This window comes from Magallana gigas, chromosome 3 (genome assembly GCF_963853765.1).
Source record: "Magallana gigas chromosome 3, xbMagGiga1.1, whole genome shotgun sequence".
Taxonomy (NCBI): Eukaryota; Metazoa; Mollusca; class Bivalvia; order Ostreida; family Ostreidae; genus Magallana; species Magallana gigas.
In genome coordinates this window covers 27,924,325-27,937,861 of record NC_088855.1, presented here as the reverse complement: position 1 = coordinate 27,937,861, position 13,537 = coordinate 27,924,325, and the positions used below count along the sequence as shown (strand labels likewise).

Sequence of the window (13,537 nt, the reverse complement as noted above, 5' to 3'; positions counted from 1 at the left end):
GAGGTGCTCGTCTGCTACAATATGGTTTGATAAATCAGATGTTGCAACGTTGTGTAAGACAGCATTTGTGCCGTGTATTCCATACACAATCACCGTAATCCAATAACAGGTAAATATAAAATTAATAATTTTTATTTTTATTTCGATATTATTAGCGTGTTGAACTTCGAAACATTTAAATTGTTGCATTCTGACAAATGACCGTTGTCATCATTGAATTTGAAAAGCCTACAATCAACACTCTAAGTCACTTTTCCCCACATTGTCAATAATTTAAGGTTCCCCCTAACCTATAGTAATGTAGCTCTGCATGACCTGTTCACTTTGTTAGGGTCAATACATCAACAAAAATGTAAGGATATCCATTTCATCCAAATTGATATTGATTTAAACTCTAATATTATATTACCAATGCACCCAAACAGTTTTATATTAGTTTTTCGACTACAATGTAAACACTTCATACAAGTATGCTGCAAACCAACATTTGTGTGCAAGAAATTTTTGTTGGGTTCTCGGCAGCCTCATTGTCGCGAATATTTTTTTGCGGAAAACCAGTCCTTGGTGTGTGAATGTATAAAACAACACAGGTATAGACAAGACTTTACGATAATAAAACACAGCAAGCCAGTTTATCTCTGGTAAATCAAAAAATAAAAAGTTGACATATTGAATAAAAGTGGTTCACAGTAATGAATTTAGTTATATATGCATTCGACCTGTTCAAAAATTTAATGGACTATTTTCTGGTTGATTTTTCTAGTGTTGAATTCTGGTGTTAAAGCAACATTAAGTGCCGAGTATTCTTACTCAGGTCAAAAGAAAAGAAAGAAAATGGCATCCAAGGATACAAATAGTCAACTTCTTGGAAAAGATGAAATTGATAACTGCAGAGTAGTAGATTCCAAGAACAATGCAAAGACAGATGTTGCCCCATCTGCAGATAATACAAAAGCAAAAACCAGCAAACCCAAGGAGAAAGTAGGCAGTTATACACAGTTGTTAAGACAGCATCAGAAGAAATCACCAAGAAATATGGTATGTATTCTGATATAAAACAAGTCCTGAATCCTGACTCCATGAATATATACATGTATTGTCAAATTGCTTGCTTTTGAAAAAATACCCCCAAAAACATGCATTGAAATGCATTTTAGTTTTGCGCATAAAATCTCCAAAGAATGTGTTGAGGTCCCTCTTGGAGAGCTTTTCCCCTCAATGTTATATTTTTGTAAAGAGATATGTTAAGACATTGTGTTTTGCAGGAGGATCCAGAACAGAAGAAGTCTTCAAAAGCAGCAAAGAAAAAGGTTTGTGAGATGATTGTGGAATCCACACAGAGATCTCTAGAGAACGAGGGACGGAAATGTAGTGGAATGGACGATACCACTCCGACAGGAAACATTGCCTCTAGTACTCCCATAAGTGATGGTTCTAAATCTTCTAATGGAACATACCATGATGTTAAAAGTGAACTAAGTTCATTAAGTGTAAATGTTGGCAAAAATGACAGCCAGTTGGTTGCTGGATCACAGGCTGAATTCAAAGATGAAGAAAAGAGTGCCAAAAGTAAGACGGAGATAAGGCCAGATAGTGGAAAATCTAAACAGAATCCTCAAGGTGCTGAAAGCTCAGGGGAGAGGCAGAGAAATGAAAAGGGAGGCATGAAAGGAGATAAAAAGAAAGAACTGCTGGACAAAGCTGATAGGCCCAAAAGTGGGAAAAGTAGACAAAATAATAGAAGGAATGAAGAATTCGTAGACAATGTATTAGAAAGTAGGGAGGAAGAATCCAGTGGAAAGAAAACGAAAAGAAATAAATATAAACAAATTGTAATGGAAAGTGAAAGTAGATCTACAAGTGGAAATGAAAATGAAAGTAAACACAATGAGCCAGAAGGAGAGAAAAGTGGAGACTGTAGACCAAGAAGTGGAAAGTCCACTAAGGGCAGAAATCCACAAGGAGGTCCTAAGAAAGAATTAAGTGAGAAACAGGACAACAATTCACAGAGAAGGGGACATAATAGAGGGAAACAGAACATGAAAGGTTTGTTTTTATTATTTATTTTTTATTTTTATGAGTTAACCTATGCAATCTTCAGAAAATATTTTCAAATTTATACATCTGAATAAAAATAAGTATTACGAAGTATTGATTTGGAAAGCTAACCCAAAAAGATTATTCTTTACACACTATTACATAAAGTACATGTACATTGTAATTTTACTATATAAAAAAAAACACCCCTTATCTTTACTGGCAAGTGAAAGGAGAACAGAAGTTTTTAATTGTTACAAATTTGATGAATGCATAATTTCACCGTTTCACTTTTATGTCAAGTTATTCTTATAGAACTAAACTTCTTGCTTTGAAATTCATTGCAAGGACATGGATTTATATTTATTAGTAACAAAAATCAGACCGGGTGACCCTGAAAATATTCTGAAACTTGTGTTACAAAAATCTGTATATGTTTGGGTACATGAATTTTAACCAAAATGTCTTAATTACTTTAGGCCAGCAGCAAAACAACAACAGAGGACCATCCTCCAAATTCCAGGTATATACAGACCTATAGCATGCAGATTGTTCTCTTTTAGTAATGGAAATTGACTTTTATTGATATCAATGTGGGATTTGGAGCTCATTTCGTATGCTGTAAATAATATAAAGTTATTGCCTCAACCAGCCAAATTTTGTTTTGCATCAAATAAGAACTGATTTATACATGCATGTGTAATACGCATTGTAAAACACCCACTAAATACTAGATGTGTAATGAATTTTAGCCAATCAAACTAAGTGAGAAAAAACCCCAAGAATTCATTTAAATATGTATATGTGTATGCATTTATTGTATGTGTATAATTATATTGATTTATACTATCAATATATTTATTGATTGTTTTTAGCCAGCGTTTGAACCATACTGGTCAAATGAGGAGGTTTCTGCTGGACTCAAGCGAGGAGAACTGCTACAGGTGAATATCAGTTCAGATGTAAAAACTCTAACTTTAATTTTAATAGGATTATATAAAAGATATTTTAATTACTAATACTCAATGTACGCTTTTTATTAATGATTTTATTTGAAGAAGCCAATTTTGGATTTTCTTGCATAAAAATTGTTTAAAAAATAAAATTTTCCTTAAAAAATCTTAATATTTTTTTCTGTATTTTGTTTATTGTGTTCATTATCATAAATTGTATTGAAGCAATTTCTTAATAGGTATAAATACACTATATTTTACTAGATTATGCAAAAATGTATGCAATGAAAACAAGTCAGCCACCTTAAATTCATATTTTTTTGAATTTCATAGGATTTTGGATTACTATTTGTCATTGTGTATTTTACAGGGACAATTTAGGATTAATGTAAAGAATTATGAAGAGTGCTTCATTGATCACCCAGTGAGTCATAGATCTGTAGAACTCCAAGGTTAAAGTTTAAAGACAATGTTTTTTCATCTTAATTAATCTTTCATTTTGACCAATTATTTGTAAATTAATTATCAATACAATTATATTAATGTAGGAGCTTACTAATGATAAAAGTGTTTTTTTTAAGTTTAAACAATGTCAAGCTTTTTGATTGAAGTCTTACTTTTTGATGTTTTTGATGTTTTGATTTGTATTTTGTTGTCTTGTGTAGGATGGTACCAGGGATGTCCTTATTCATGGGACCAAAGACAGGAACCGGGCCTTTCACGGAGATATTGTGGCCGTCCAGCTGAAAGATAAGATGGAGTGGAGGGTAAATCTACTTTAATCTTCTGCGATGCAATTTCATGAAAAAAGAATTGTATACACCCTTGTATCAGTGTGGTAAACAATGTAAAGTTTCTCTCCTCAGGAATTTTGAGGTTAAAGAAGTAAGAATTGAATTCACGTCTTTATATTTATGTATCAGTGCGGCTAATCATGAATGTTCCTGATATGAACGCATTTTTATACCCCCCGCAAACGAAGTTTGGGGGGGTATATAGGAATCACCTTGTCCGTCCGTCTGTCCGTCTGTCTGTTCGATTCGTGTCCGGTCCATATCTTTCTTATGGAGAAACATTAGAAGTTCTTACTTCACACAAAGATTGCTTATGACCTAAGGGTGTGTCATGACCTTGAACCAAGGTCATTCGGACAAGGTCAAGGTCACCAACAGAAAAAGTGCAAAATTCGTGTCCGGTCCATATCTTTCTTATGGAGAAACATTGGAAGTTTTTACTTCACACAAAGATTGCTTATGACTTAAGGGTGTGTCATGACCTTGACCCAAGGTCATTTGGACAAGGTCAAGGTCAATGGCAGTAAAAATGTAAAGTTCTTGTCTGGTCCATATCTTTCTTATGGAGAAACATTGGAAGTTCTCAGTTCACACAAAGATTGCTTATGACCTAAGGGTTTGTCATGACCTTCACGCAAGGTCATTTGAGCAAGGCCAAGGTCACTTGCAGAAAAGTGTAAAACTCGTGTCCAGTCCATATCTTTCTAATGGACAAGTATTGGAAGTTCTTAATTCACATCTAGAATGCTTATAACCTGAGAGTGTGTCATGACCTTGACCAAAGGTCAATTAAGGAAGTTCAAGGTCATTGTTAAAAAAAATCAGACTCAGTATACCAATGATTCAAAATGTTTATATTAAGTGGCTGCTTGACATGTGGAATATCGTTTGATTCGAGTCATGTTTGTAAACATAAGGATGCAAATGTCCTCATGCATTAACAGTTAACTTGAACTAAAATGGAATTTAAAGAATACAAATTGGTTTGTGTACTCATATAAGCATTAACAGTTTTAAAAAATAGAGCAGTTGTTATTTATAGAAAATGGACGATGAAATAGATTCATCCAATATTTCTATAATAGAAAAAAAAACATGAGTTATGATTTTTTCTTAGCGGGGGGTATCAATTGTGACCTTGCTCACAGTACCTCTAGTTCATATAGGAATTTTAAGGTTCATGAAAAAACCAATTAACATCCAAATATTCCAGTATCAGTGTGGTAAAACTTGCATTATTCTGGTATGTATTTTCAAAGCACATTTTACCTGTGAATTTTAAAGGTTCATGAGAAACATCTGACAGATCTAGATGAAGAACATCGACAAAGGAACGGTAAGGAAGAAGCGTCAAACTCCATGAAATCAGGTGACGTTGCCACAGGTGCGACTGGGAACAGCACCAATGTAAACAATGATGGCAGAAAATCTGACAGCAAAATGAACACCCCCAAGAAAAAGTACTTGTCCGTGCAGGGAGCTCTCACCAACAACAGCCCTGTGGTCAAATCTCTGTTTCACTCTGAAGAAAAAGATGATGACCTGGAAAACAAGCTTTTGCAACCAACAGCCAGGGTAAGAGGGGAGCTTGATTTGGAATCACCTGTAATTTAATCATTTTTAGATGCAAATATATGTACAGTTTAGATAATTGATATCTCGTATACTGTGGGATCACACATAGAGTTAGGCGACTTAAGAAATAGTTATTTCAATGTATTTAAATGTGCCATCTTGAATCTTCCAATATCTCAAAGATTTTTTTTCTCTCCGACCCTTTCTTTTTTAAAATTTTCATCTTGAAACATGTAAATTTTTTGCAGGTTGTAGCAATTATAGAGAAGAGAAACAATCGAGCATGCACAGGAAACATAATGCTGATGACAGACAAAAACAAGGACTGGGCGTTCTTCAGACCCATCGATTCCAGAATGCCTCGCATGAGGGTACCAATGTCCGAGTGTCCCAAAGGTAACTAAAAACCTACATTTTCTTCCATAAATATTTTTAAAAAAGCAATGTTTTTAAATTATGTTATGTACATGTAACCATCTTTACTCACTGTTTTCTGCAGATTTTTATGAACGTCCGGATGATCACAAGAACACTCTGTTCATCTGTAGGATTGTAGATTGGAAGGACAATATGCAGGCTTTTGGGTAGGTTCATTAGATAGAAAGAGAAAATGACTTTCATGTACATATATGTGCACATGCAGTTTACAATGGAAGACTGTTTTTATATCTCTCTTTGTGAAATACATATCTTGATGCATTTAAGAAAAAAAGAAACAAATTTGAAAGTGACATTCATCACAGTTTATTTCATTTTAAGTATTTGATAGTGATATTCAGATTAAATTTACAAAAATAAGTTTCAAATAAATATATACACAATTTATTACATTTGGAAACCTGTTTGTTGATTGTGTTAGGTCCCTGATGAAGAGCCTGGGAGAGGCAGGAGAGATAGAGCCAGAGACAGAAGGAATGCTGATCGAAAACAATGTGGACTTTTCAGAATTTCCACAGGAGGTACATTTATGTTGATTTCAAGAGATGCTACATATTATAGACATCAAAGTAGATTGAGAAAGCATCTAATTATTACTGTGCTGGAACTAATATAAAACTCATTTAACACTTACTTGTGCACTGAGTTAAGAATGTAATATATATCTCTACTTAATCAGGCCATAGACAGCCTGCCTGTCCAGCAATTACCTTGGAGAATTCCAGCGGAGGAATATGAATACAGACGGGATTTCAGATCCCAGTGTGTATTTACCATTGATCCCTCCACAGCAAGGGATTTGGACGATGCTCTCTCATGTGAACAGTTACCTGATGGTAAGGAACATTTTGAATTCAAATATTTCTTGATTTGAGTAATATGCATCATTCTGTCCGATTTCTGTATGTAAACATGTATTTTAGCTCCTTCAGTTATAAACAAAAGAAAGGCTTAAGTAATTATCTCTTTTTGTTTACTGTGTACTCACCAGGTAATTTTGAGGTTGGTGTCCACATAGCTGATGTTAGTTACTTCTTGAAGGAAGGAACAATTCTGGATAAGATAGCAGGTCACAGAGCCACTAGTGTCTACTTAGTACAAAAGGTTTGTCATAATGATTGTAAATCTTTGTTTTAGGAATACTACACATGCATATACATGTACATACATTAGAAACAGATATATGGGGATAATTTTACAGAGAAATTGAAATTGATATCATTTTCAGGTAATTCCCATGTTACCCAGAATTCTTTGTGAGCAACTGTGCAGTTTGAATCCTGATGAAGATCGGCTAACATTTTCTGTAGTTTGGAAGATGTCAGAGAAAGGGGAGGTAGGTCACTGAAAATAAATTAATTAGAAGTTATTTAAGATGTTAACAAGCTATATTACGGTACTTTAATTGAAATTTCTTTGGTTTTAATATCATAAAAAAATTCAAGAAAATGACAAAAAGTAGCTTTATTTGTCAATTACAGTATATTTGTTTCTGTATGGTATAGATTTATGAGGAATGGTTCGGTCGTTCTGTGATAAAGTCTTGTTGTAAGTTGGCTTACGAGCATGCTCAGGGATTCATAGAGCAGCCAGACAAGGAATGGACTATTGAAGAGTTACCACCCATATCTGAGAAGTTCTCTGTGGAGCAGATTAAGGAGAGAACTCTGAATCTACACAAGGTATGTCCTCTTTAGTGTCCAAAGAAAATTCATGTACTTATATATGTTTAAAAAAATATTAGATTTTATTATTGAATTTTTGTTCCCTTTATGAAAAAATAGATCGCACAGAACTTGAGGAAGAACCGAGCAGAGAGTGGGGCCCTGAGGCTGGATCAGGTCAAGCTACAGTTTTGTCTGAACGATGAGACAGGGCTTCCCAATGGCTACAGTATCTACCAACAGAAGGACAGCAACAGGTCTGATCTCATTGTGGCTGTAGTCAGTATATAATTATTGTGCATGTACCTGGTATATGTAATTACACATTTTACATGTACATGTATATGGCTATTTTACATGTACATGTATATGGCTATTTGCATTGTCATGTTAAGAAATTTTCTGAATATATAGAAGATTCTTATGATTAGTGTATTGTAAATGTATCTGTAAATGAGCTAGTGAGATTATAGAAACATTTTTGATCTTCTTCTGAAACATAATATCACCCCATAGAATTGATTTGTATGTTTGATTTATTGTTTACATCAGACTTGCCAACAGTTACAAGTTTCAGAGCCTTTTGTATTTTTAAAAGATATAAAAATCAAAGTACCATGAGCTGATGGTTATACTGGTAAATTTAGTCAAACCTTATTAATCTTTAACTTGATGGGACCAAGTCAAAACATTGAAATATTCCAGGAATCAAGGTTAAAACACATATTAAGAATACAATGGTTGAAACTTCCAACTCATTTCGATCTCTTTACCCCTTCACATTGTATACTTTTGCTTTACAGACTGGTAGAAGAATTCATGTTGCTGGCCAACATGGCAGTGGCCCACAAGACGCACAAAACGTTCCCCCAGAAGGCATTACTTAGGCGTCACCCTCCACCCAAATCCAAGATGATGGAGGATCTGGTAAATAGTTTCACAATCAAAGAATTGATTTCTTCTTTATGTATCCCGAGGCTTGTTTAGAAAAGCGGCTGCTTATGAGCGCTTGCCAAAATTTGTGTAACAGAAATATAGAATTTTGGCAAGTGCTTTCAAGTACCTGCTCTGCTGAACAGGCATCTGGATCGTTCTCGACTAAACTTCTTCAGAAATACTTTGCTTGAACTATAATTGCATTTCCTGTAGAGAGACCTTTGTAAATGCCTTGGGGTCCCCATTGACATCACCAGCTCACAGACTCTTCAGGTAAAACAATTGAAATCTTTTGTTCATCTGACAATATGTATTTACACATTGTACATGTATCATATGTTAGACAGATAATGACATTTTGCATGTACATGTATTTATTCATTGTTGTTTCAATATTGACAGAGGTCTTTATGGAGTTACTTAGGGAATGATGAATTCTCAGGGGCCAGGATGCAGGTGCTTGTCAGTATGTGCTCCAAACCAATGCAGGTAAGACATTTGGATAAGTTTACTGAATTTCAAATCTTACTGACAGTATATAAATAGTGCCTGTTTGGGAGGGTAACAGTTGAAATTGACACCCCGAGAAAACCATTGTCAACTGACGCGAAGTGGAGGTTGACAATGGTTTTCGAGGGGTGTCAATTTCAACTGTTATCCTCCCAAACAGGCACTATTTATTTTGTTATACTGAATGTCTTAATTTTTAAGAAAATTTTACTGCTTTTATATAGGAATAACGTGAATTCTACAGCGAACCGTACGCGCATAATTTTCGCGCATGTAACAATTTTTAATGTTACCCGTTGCTAAGTGCGTTGCTAATGCTGAGGGTAATAGAAAGGATTATGAACTGCGTCTTAACCAATCAGATTTCAGTATTTAACATGAAAGTATAACAAAAAAATTTATTATATGATTGAGATGACACTTGGTCAGTTACTTTTGTTTAATATGCTTATCAGTAAAACAGTGATAAGAGGGTATGTCTGTTTCAGAACGCTCTGTATTTCTGCACCGGTTGCCTGGAGGACGAGGAACTGTACAGACATTATGCCCTGAACGTTCCTCTGTACACCCACTTCACCAGCCCCATCCGACGATACGCCGATGTCCTGGTACACAGAACACTTTCAGCTGTCCTAGGTACTTTGTGCATTTTGAATTGTTGTAGTAGAGGTTAGCTGATAAAATATCTTCTTCTTTTTTCAAATCTGAAAATTATTCTGTCCATATTTTGCAAATATAATCTTACATTTAAATTTCATTGGGGAGAATTTGTCACGAGTCAAAAGTAAAAAAAAACCAAAAAACCAACCACCCATACACACAAACTGTCCATAAACATGTAAACTCAGAACATGCCAGACCACATTTGGAAGTAAATGTAATGCATCGTATGATAGTGTACTGATCAGTAATTATTCCAGCTTTTACATACTATACTTACACGTTATACATGTACCCCAGTACTGAGTGTAGAAGCTCAACAGGGCTTTTTTGTGTGTTTGCAGAGTATACTCCAGAAATCAAGCTTTCTCCAGTAGAGATAAACAAACAGGCCCTGCAGTGTAACGAGAAAAAGACCAACTCCAAGCGAGTCCAAGAAATGTCTGTGGACCTCTACTTCTCTGTGTTTGTCAAGGTAATTCTTTTCAATCCAAATGTGTCATTAAGGTAAACCATGTAATATGGATTTTTACACTGTGGTGAAGATTTGAGAGGTTTATGAATCCAAAGAATATTATGTTTTTGAGTGAATAATTTGAATCACTGTTGCAGGAAGCTGGTCCCTTTGAAGAGAGAGCTATGGTGATGGGTGTATATGACAAGTCATTTGACATCTTCATTCTGAAATTTGGAGTCAGTAAAAGAGTTTACACTGATGTAAGTTTTTATTCAAATATGCACTTGTCTTGCTACATGGTTTCACATTTACATACATATGTATAATTATGCATATCAATTTGATACACAACCATTAACTTGATTCTGGAACCAATTGATGGAAAATGCTTCTATTTGCATTTTTATGCATAATAAGCAACTTCACATGTACGTGTATGTTTGAAAAATGATCTAGAAATACACTGTGGAAGCTTAGTTTTACAATTTCACTCTTTCACACCCAAGACTGAAATGAAAAATGCAAGACAAACATGCCATAATTGCTATATCCTTTTTCTCCCCTTCAGAAACTGGACATAAAGGACAAGACCTTTTTAAAAGAACAGAAGGAGTCAGTGTTGACCTTAATCTGGAATCCGGAGAAGGAGGGCGGGGAAAGTGTGCAGGAACAGGTCACCATCTTCTCTCTGGTGGACTGTGTGATGGCAGCAGGGGAACTCCCACTACAGTGGATGGTAAGTCTATAAGTATTAGGCTTACAAGAGATCTACACTATAGTCAATAGTTAGTCTATAGATACAGTGGATGGTAAGTCTATAGGTATAAGGTTCACAAGAGATCTACACTACTGTGAATAGTTAGTCTATAGGTATTAGGCCTAAGAGAGCTTCCACTTCAGTGGATGGTAAGTCCATAGGTATTAAGCTTAGAAGAGATCTACACTCCAGTTGTTAGTCTGTAGATATTAGGCCTACAAGCTCCCACTTAAGTGGATGGTAAGTCTATAGGTATTAGGCTTACACAAGATCTACACTACAGTAGTTAGCCTATAGGTATTAGGCCTACGAGAGCTTCCACTTCAGTGGATGGTAAAGTCTATAGATATTTGGCCTACAAGAGATTTTCACAGCTGTAGGTCTTAAGTTTATAACAGTTACAGATAGCCCTACAGAAGATACTTGACTAAAGAGGTGTAAAAGTCTTTATTCATTTTTAAACTACGGTACAGTGCATGGCAAGTCTATAATAATAAATCCCTAAAACAATAAATATTACTTTTCCGTGAAACTTAAGTCTTTGAGAATATGAACTTACCCTACACATGCAATTTGGATTGGTTTGCTCCATTTCCCTTTACCCTCCGAGGTAGAATTTGAAACTGGGTAAATTCATAACACAGATGTATTTCAAAACTGACTTTTATGTAACAGTGGAAAGTGCAAGTGGATGAATAAAAGAATATTGACCTTATATACAGTATTAGTTGTACAGATGAAAAGACAAAAATATGAAGTACATGTACACATGTACATGACTGTACATGTAATATGCAAGGACCAACCTAGGGGGCGACTTAGGCGAAATAGTCGCTTTTTGATCGGTAACTTCGCCGGAATTTCCTCCGAAAGAGAAGTTGAAGTCGCCCTGTATTATGAGTTCACAATCGTGTAAATTAACCCTAAAGACAATAAAATGATAATTAACTAATTCTAAAGACGTTTTCACAGTCTCAGTTAACCCCTGTTGTGATTATTTACTCAAGACTGTCTTATCTTTAGGGGATTATAAATACGGGTGATGCAACCACATACTGTGCAACCGATGTTTATTTCTTTAAGTGTTGATGTTACAATTAGTTGGTAACTTGTAATTAGTTAATAACTCTGCCAAAGTAATGCTAAAATAATCATAAAACCGTTTGTTTACAGTTATCTTTAAAAATAAGATCATCTACATAACGGTTGTAATTGGGTCAAAGGGTTAGACTAATACCTCCAAAATACACAGAAATACAGACTGATTTTATTTGTCATTTAGCTAACACAATTACAACACATTTCATCTATAAAATGTATGAATACATCAAATAGATAAAATTTAATAAATTGGATATTTTTTTTTTAATTTTTAGAAGTTGTTTTATTTCTTATTGACAACTAATCTAATTTAAATTATTAAAAGTTGAATCATAAGCATTATGCTGTTGTCAAAAAATGGAAGTCTCCCTGATTTCTCAAACTTCTCTCTATTTTTCTGTTAGGGAGAAGTGAAGTCTCCCTAAAATTTTGCTCTAGGTTGGTCCCTGAATATGTTACTGTATCTTACTTACAGTACTTATTTAAGGATTAGTCTGAAACTATGTGTACATGTAATAGACATTGAACCTTCTTAATTTTTTACTGTTTTAGGTCACAATCAAACCACCCCACAAAAGAAAGAAGCAGCAGCCAGAAGCAGAATTAAGTGCTCAAATGGACAATCTGGATCTCAGCTAATCTTTAAACAGACATAGTGCAATATAACTGAACCATGCATATATATATTTCATTTTAGGAGTTCAGATGAACATTGAATACAGTGAATGTGATAAATATTTGTACAAGGTACATTTATTGCTATTTATATGACATCAAAAAGTATGAATAAAATCTAAATCATTTTATTAATTTTAACTTGCGTTCATTTTTTTGTTTTTTCTCTAATGATTTTTAAAAATTCTATTAGTGTACTTTAAGCTAAATACAAATCTATTACGTATACATAGCCCTTTGAGTATTTATGGAGACATACAAACCCATGCTTTACAAATACAAACCCATGATTTACCAAATAATTATCAAATTTTTACTTAATGTTCACATGTTTATTATGGTAAATCATATGAAAAGATGAACTTTTGAAAAATTACAGAATTCATTTGTAAATATATGCAATTAAAAAGAGAAAATGAAATTATTTGTTGGGCCAACACATAATTATTTAGTTTTCTTTCTGCTTCATTGCCACACAAGCACAGGAGAATGTATATTCTGCAGCATGGCATAATAGTGTATCATGAGCAAGCGGCCTCTCAGTAAAACCAGATGTCTCTAAGATCCAGAATAATTTGTATATATATCGAGATGCACTCTCTGTGAATGAATATTTTCTAATACAGACATCAAATAACTATGAAATCTTATTCTTTTCTTGGTGCTTCAATCCCAATGTAACTATTTTTAGACAGCAATTGCAATTCCAGGACACTCAAATTAATGTTCTAAAATAACTCAGTTTGTTTACATGTGTAATTCTGGATGAGTTGTAATGACTTGTAAACTGATGGGTAATGACTTACAATGAGTGAAACCTCTCACATGATCAAATTTCTTATTTTCCTTCTTATTTTTTTTGTCATTATCAAAAAGTAAAACCTTTTTTTTGTTAGTTACCATGTCATTTTCAGTATGAAGTACATTGTAAAAGACATTCTAGAATGTTGCATTGGTGTCATAATAGATGGTAGATGAAA

At 34.2% G+C, this 13,537-nt stretch overlaps 1 protein-coding gene across 2 annotated transcripts; it reads left to right on the top strand.

The window, feature by feature from the left end:
* LOC105325230 (DIS3-like exonuclease 2) lies at positions 1 to 12,698 on the top strand. Of its 2 annotated transcripts, none has more exons than XM_020065785.3 (24): positions 1 to 109; positions 815 to 1,038; positions 1,266 to 2,046; positions 2,517 to 2,560; positions 2,913 to 2,981; positions 3,361 to 3,414; positions 3,656 to 3,757; positions 5,069 to 5,359; positions 5,608 to 5,755; positions 5,859 to 5,943; positions 6,219 to 6,318; positions 6,477 to 6,633; positions 6,789 to 6,901; positions 7,026 to 7,133; positions 7,303 to 7,479; positions 7,582 to 7,718; positions 8,265 to 8,388; positions 8,611 to 8,670; positions 8,800 to 8,886; positions 9,396 to 9,543; positions 9,912 to 10,042; positions 10,180 to 10,284; positions 10,593 to 10,760; positions 12,435 to 12,698. In XM_020065785.3, the coding sequence occupies exons 2-24, from the start codon at positions 835 to 837 to the stop codon at positions 12,519 to 12,521; spliced, it is 3,480 nt and encodes a 1,159-aa protein (XP_019921344.3). In that variant the 5' UTR covers positions 1 to 109; positions 815 to 834; the 3' UTR covers positions 12,522 to 12,698. The 2 variants fall into 2 exon arrangements, with proteins under 2 accessions (XP_019921344.3, XP_011423005.3); XM_011424703.4 differs by having other exon boundaries at positions 764 to 1,038.
* The last annotated feature ends 839 nt before the right edge of the window (positions 12,699 to 13,537 follow it).

Bases quoted from the DNA above. Each gene is read 5' to 3' on its own strand.
- LOC105325230 (XM_020065785.3), top strand. From the start codon at position 835: ATGGCATCCAAGGATACAAATAGTCAACTTCTTGGAAAAGATGAAATT. The intron at 3,415-3,655 runs GTGAGTCATAGA...TGTCTTGTGTAG, and splicing joins AGTGCTTCATTGATCACCCA to GATGGTACCAGGGATGTCCT. The intron at 10,043-10,179 runs GTAATTCTTTTC...TCACTGTTGCAG, and splicing joins ACTTCTCTGTGTTTGTCAAG to GAAGCTGGTCCCTTTGAAGA.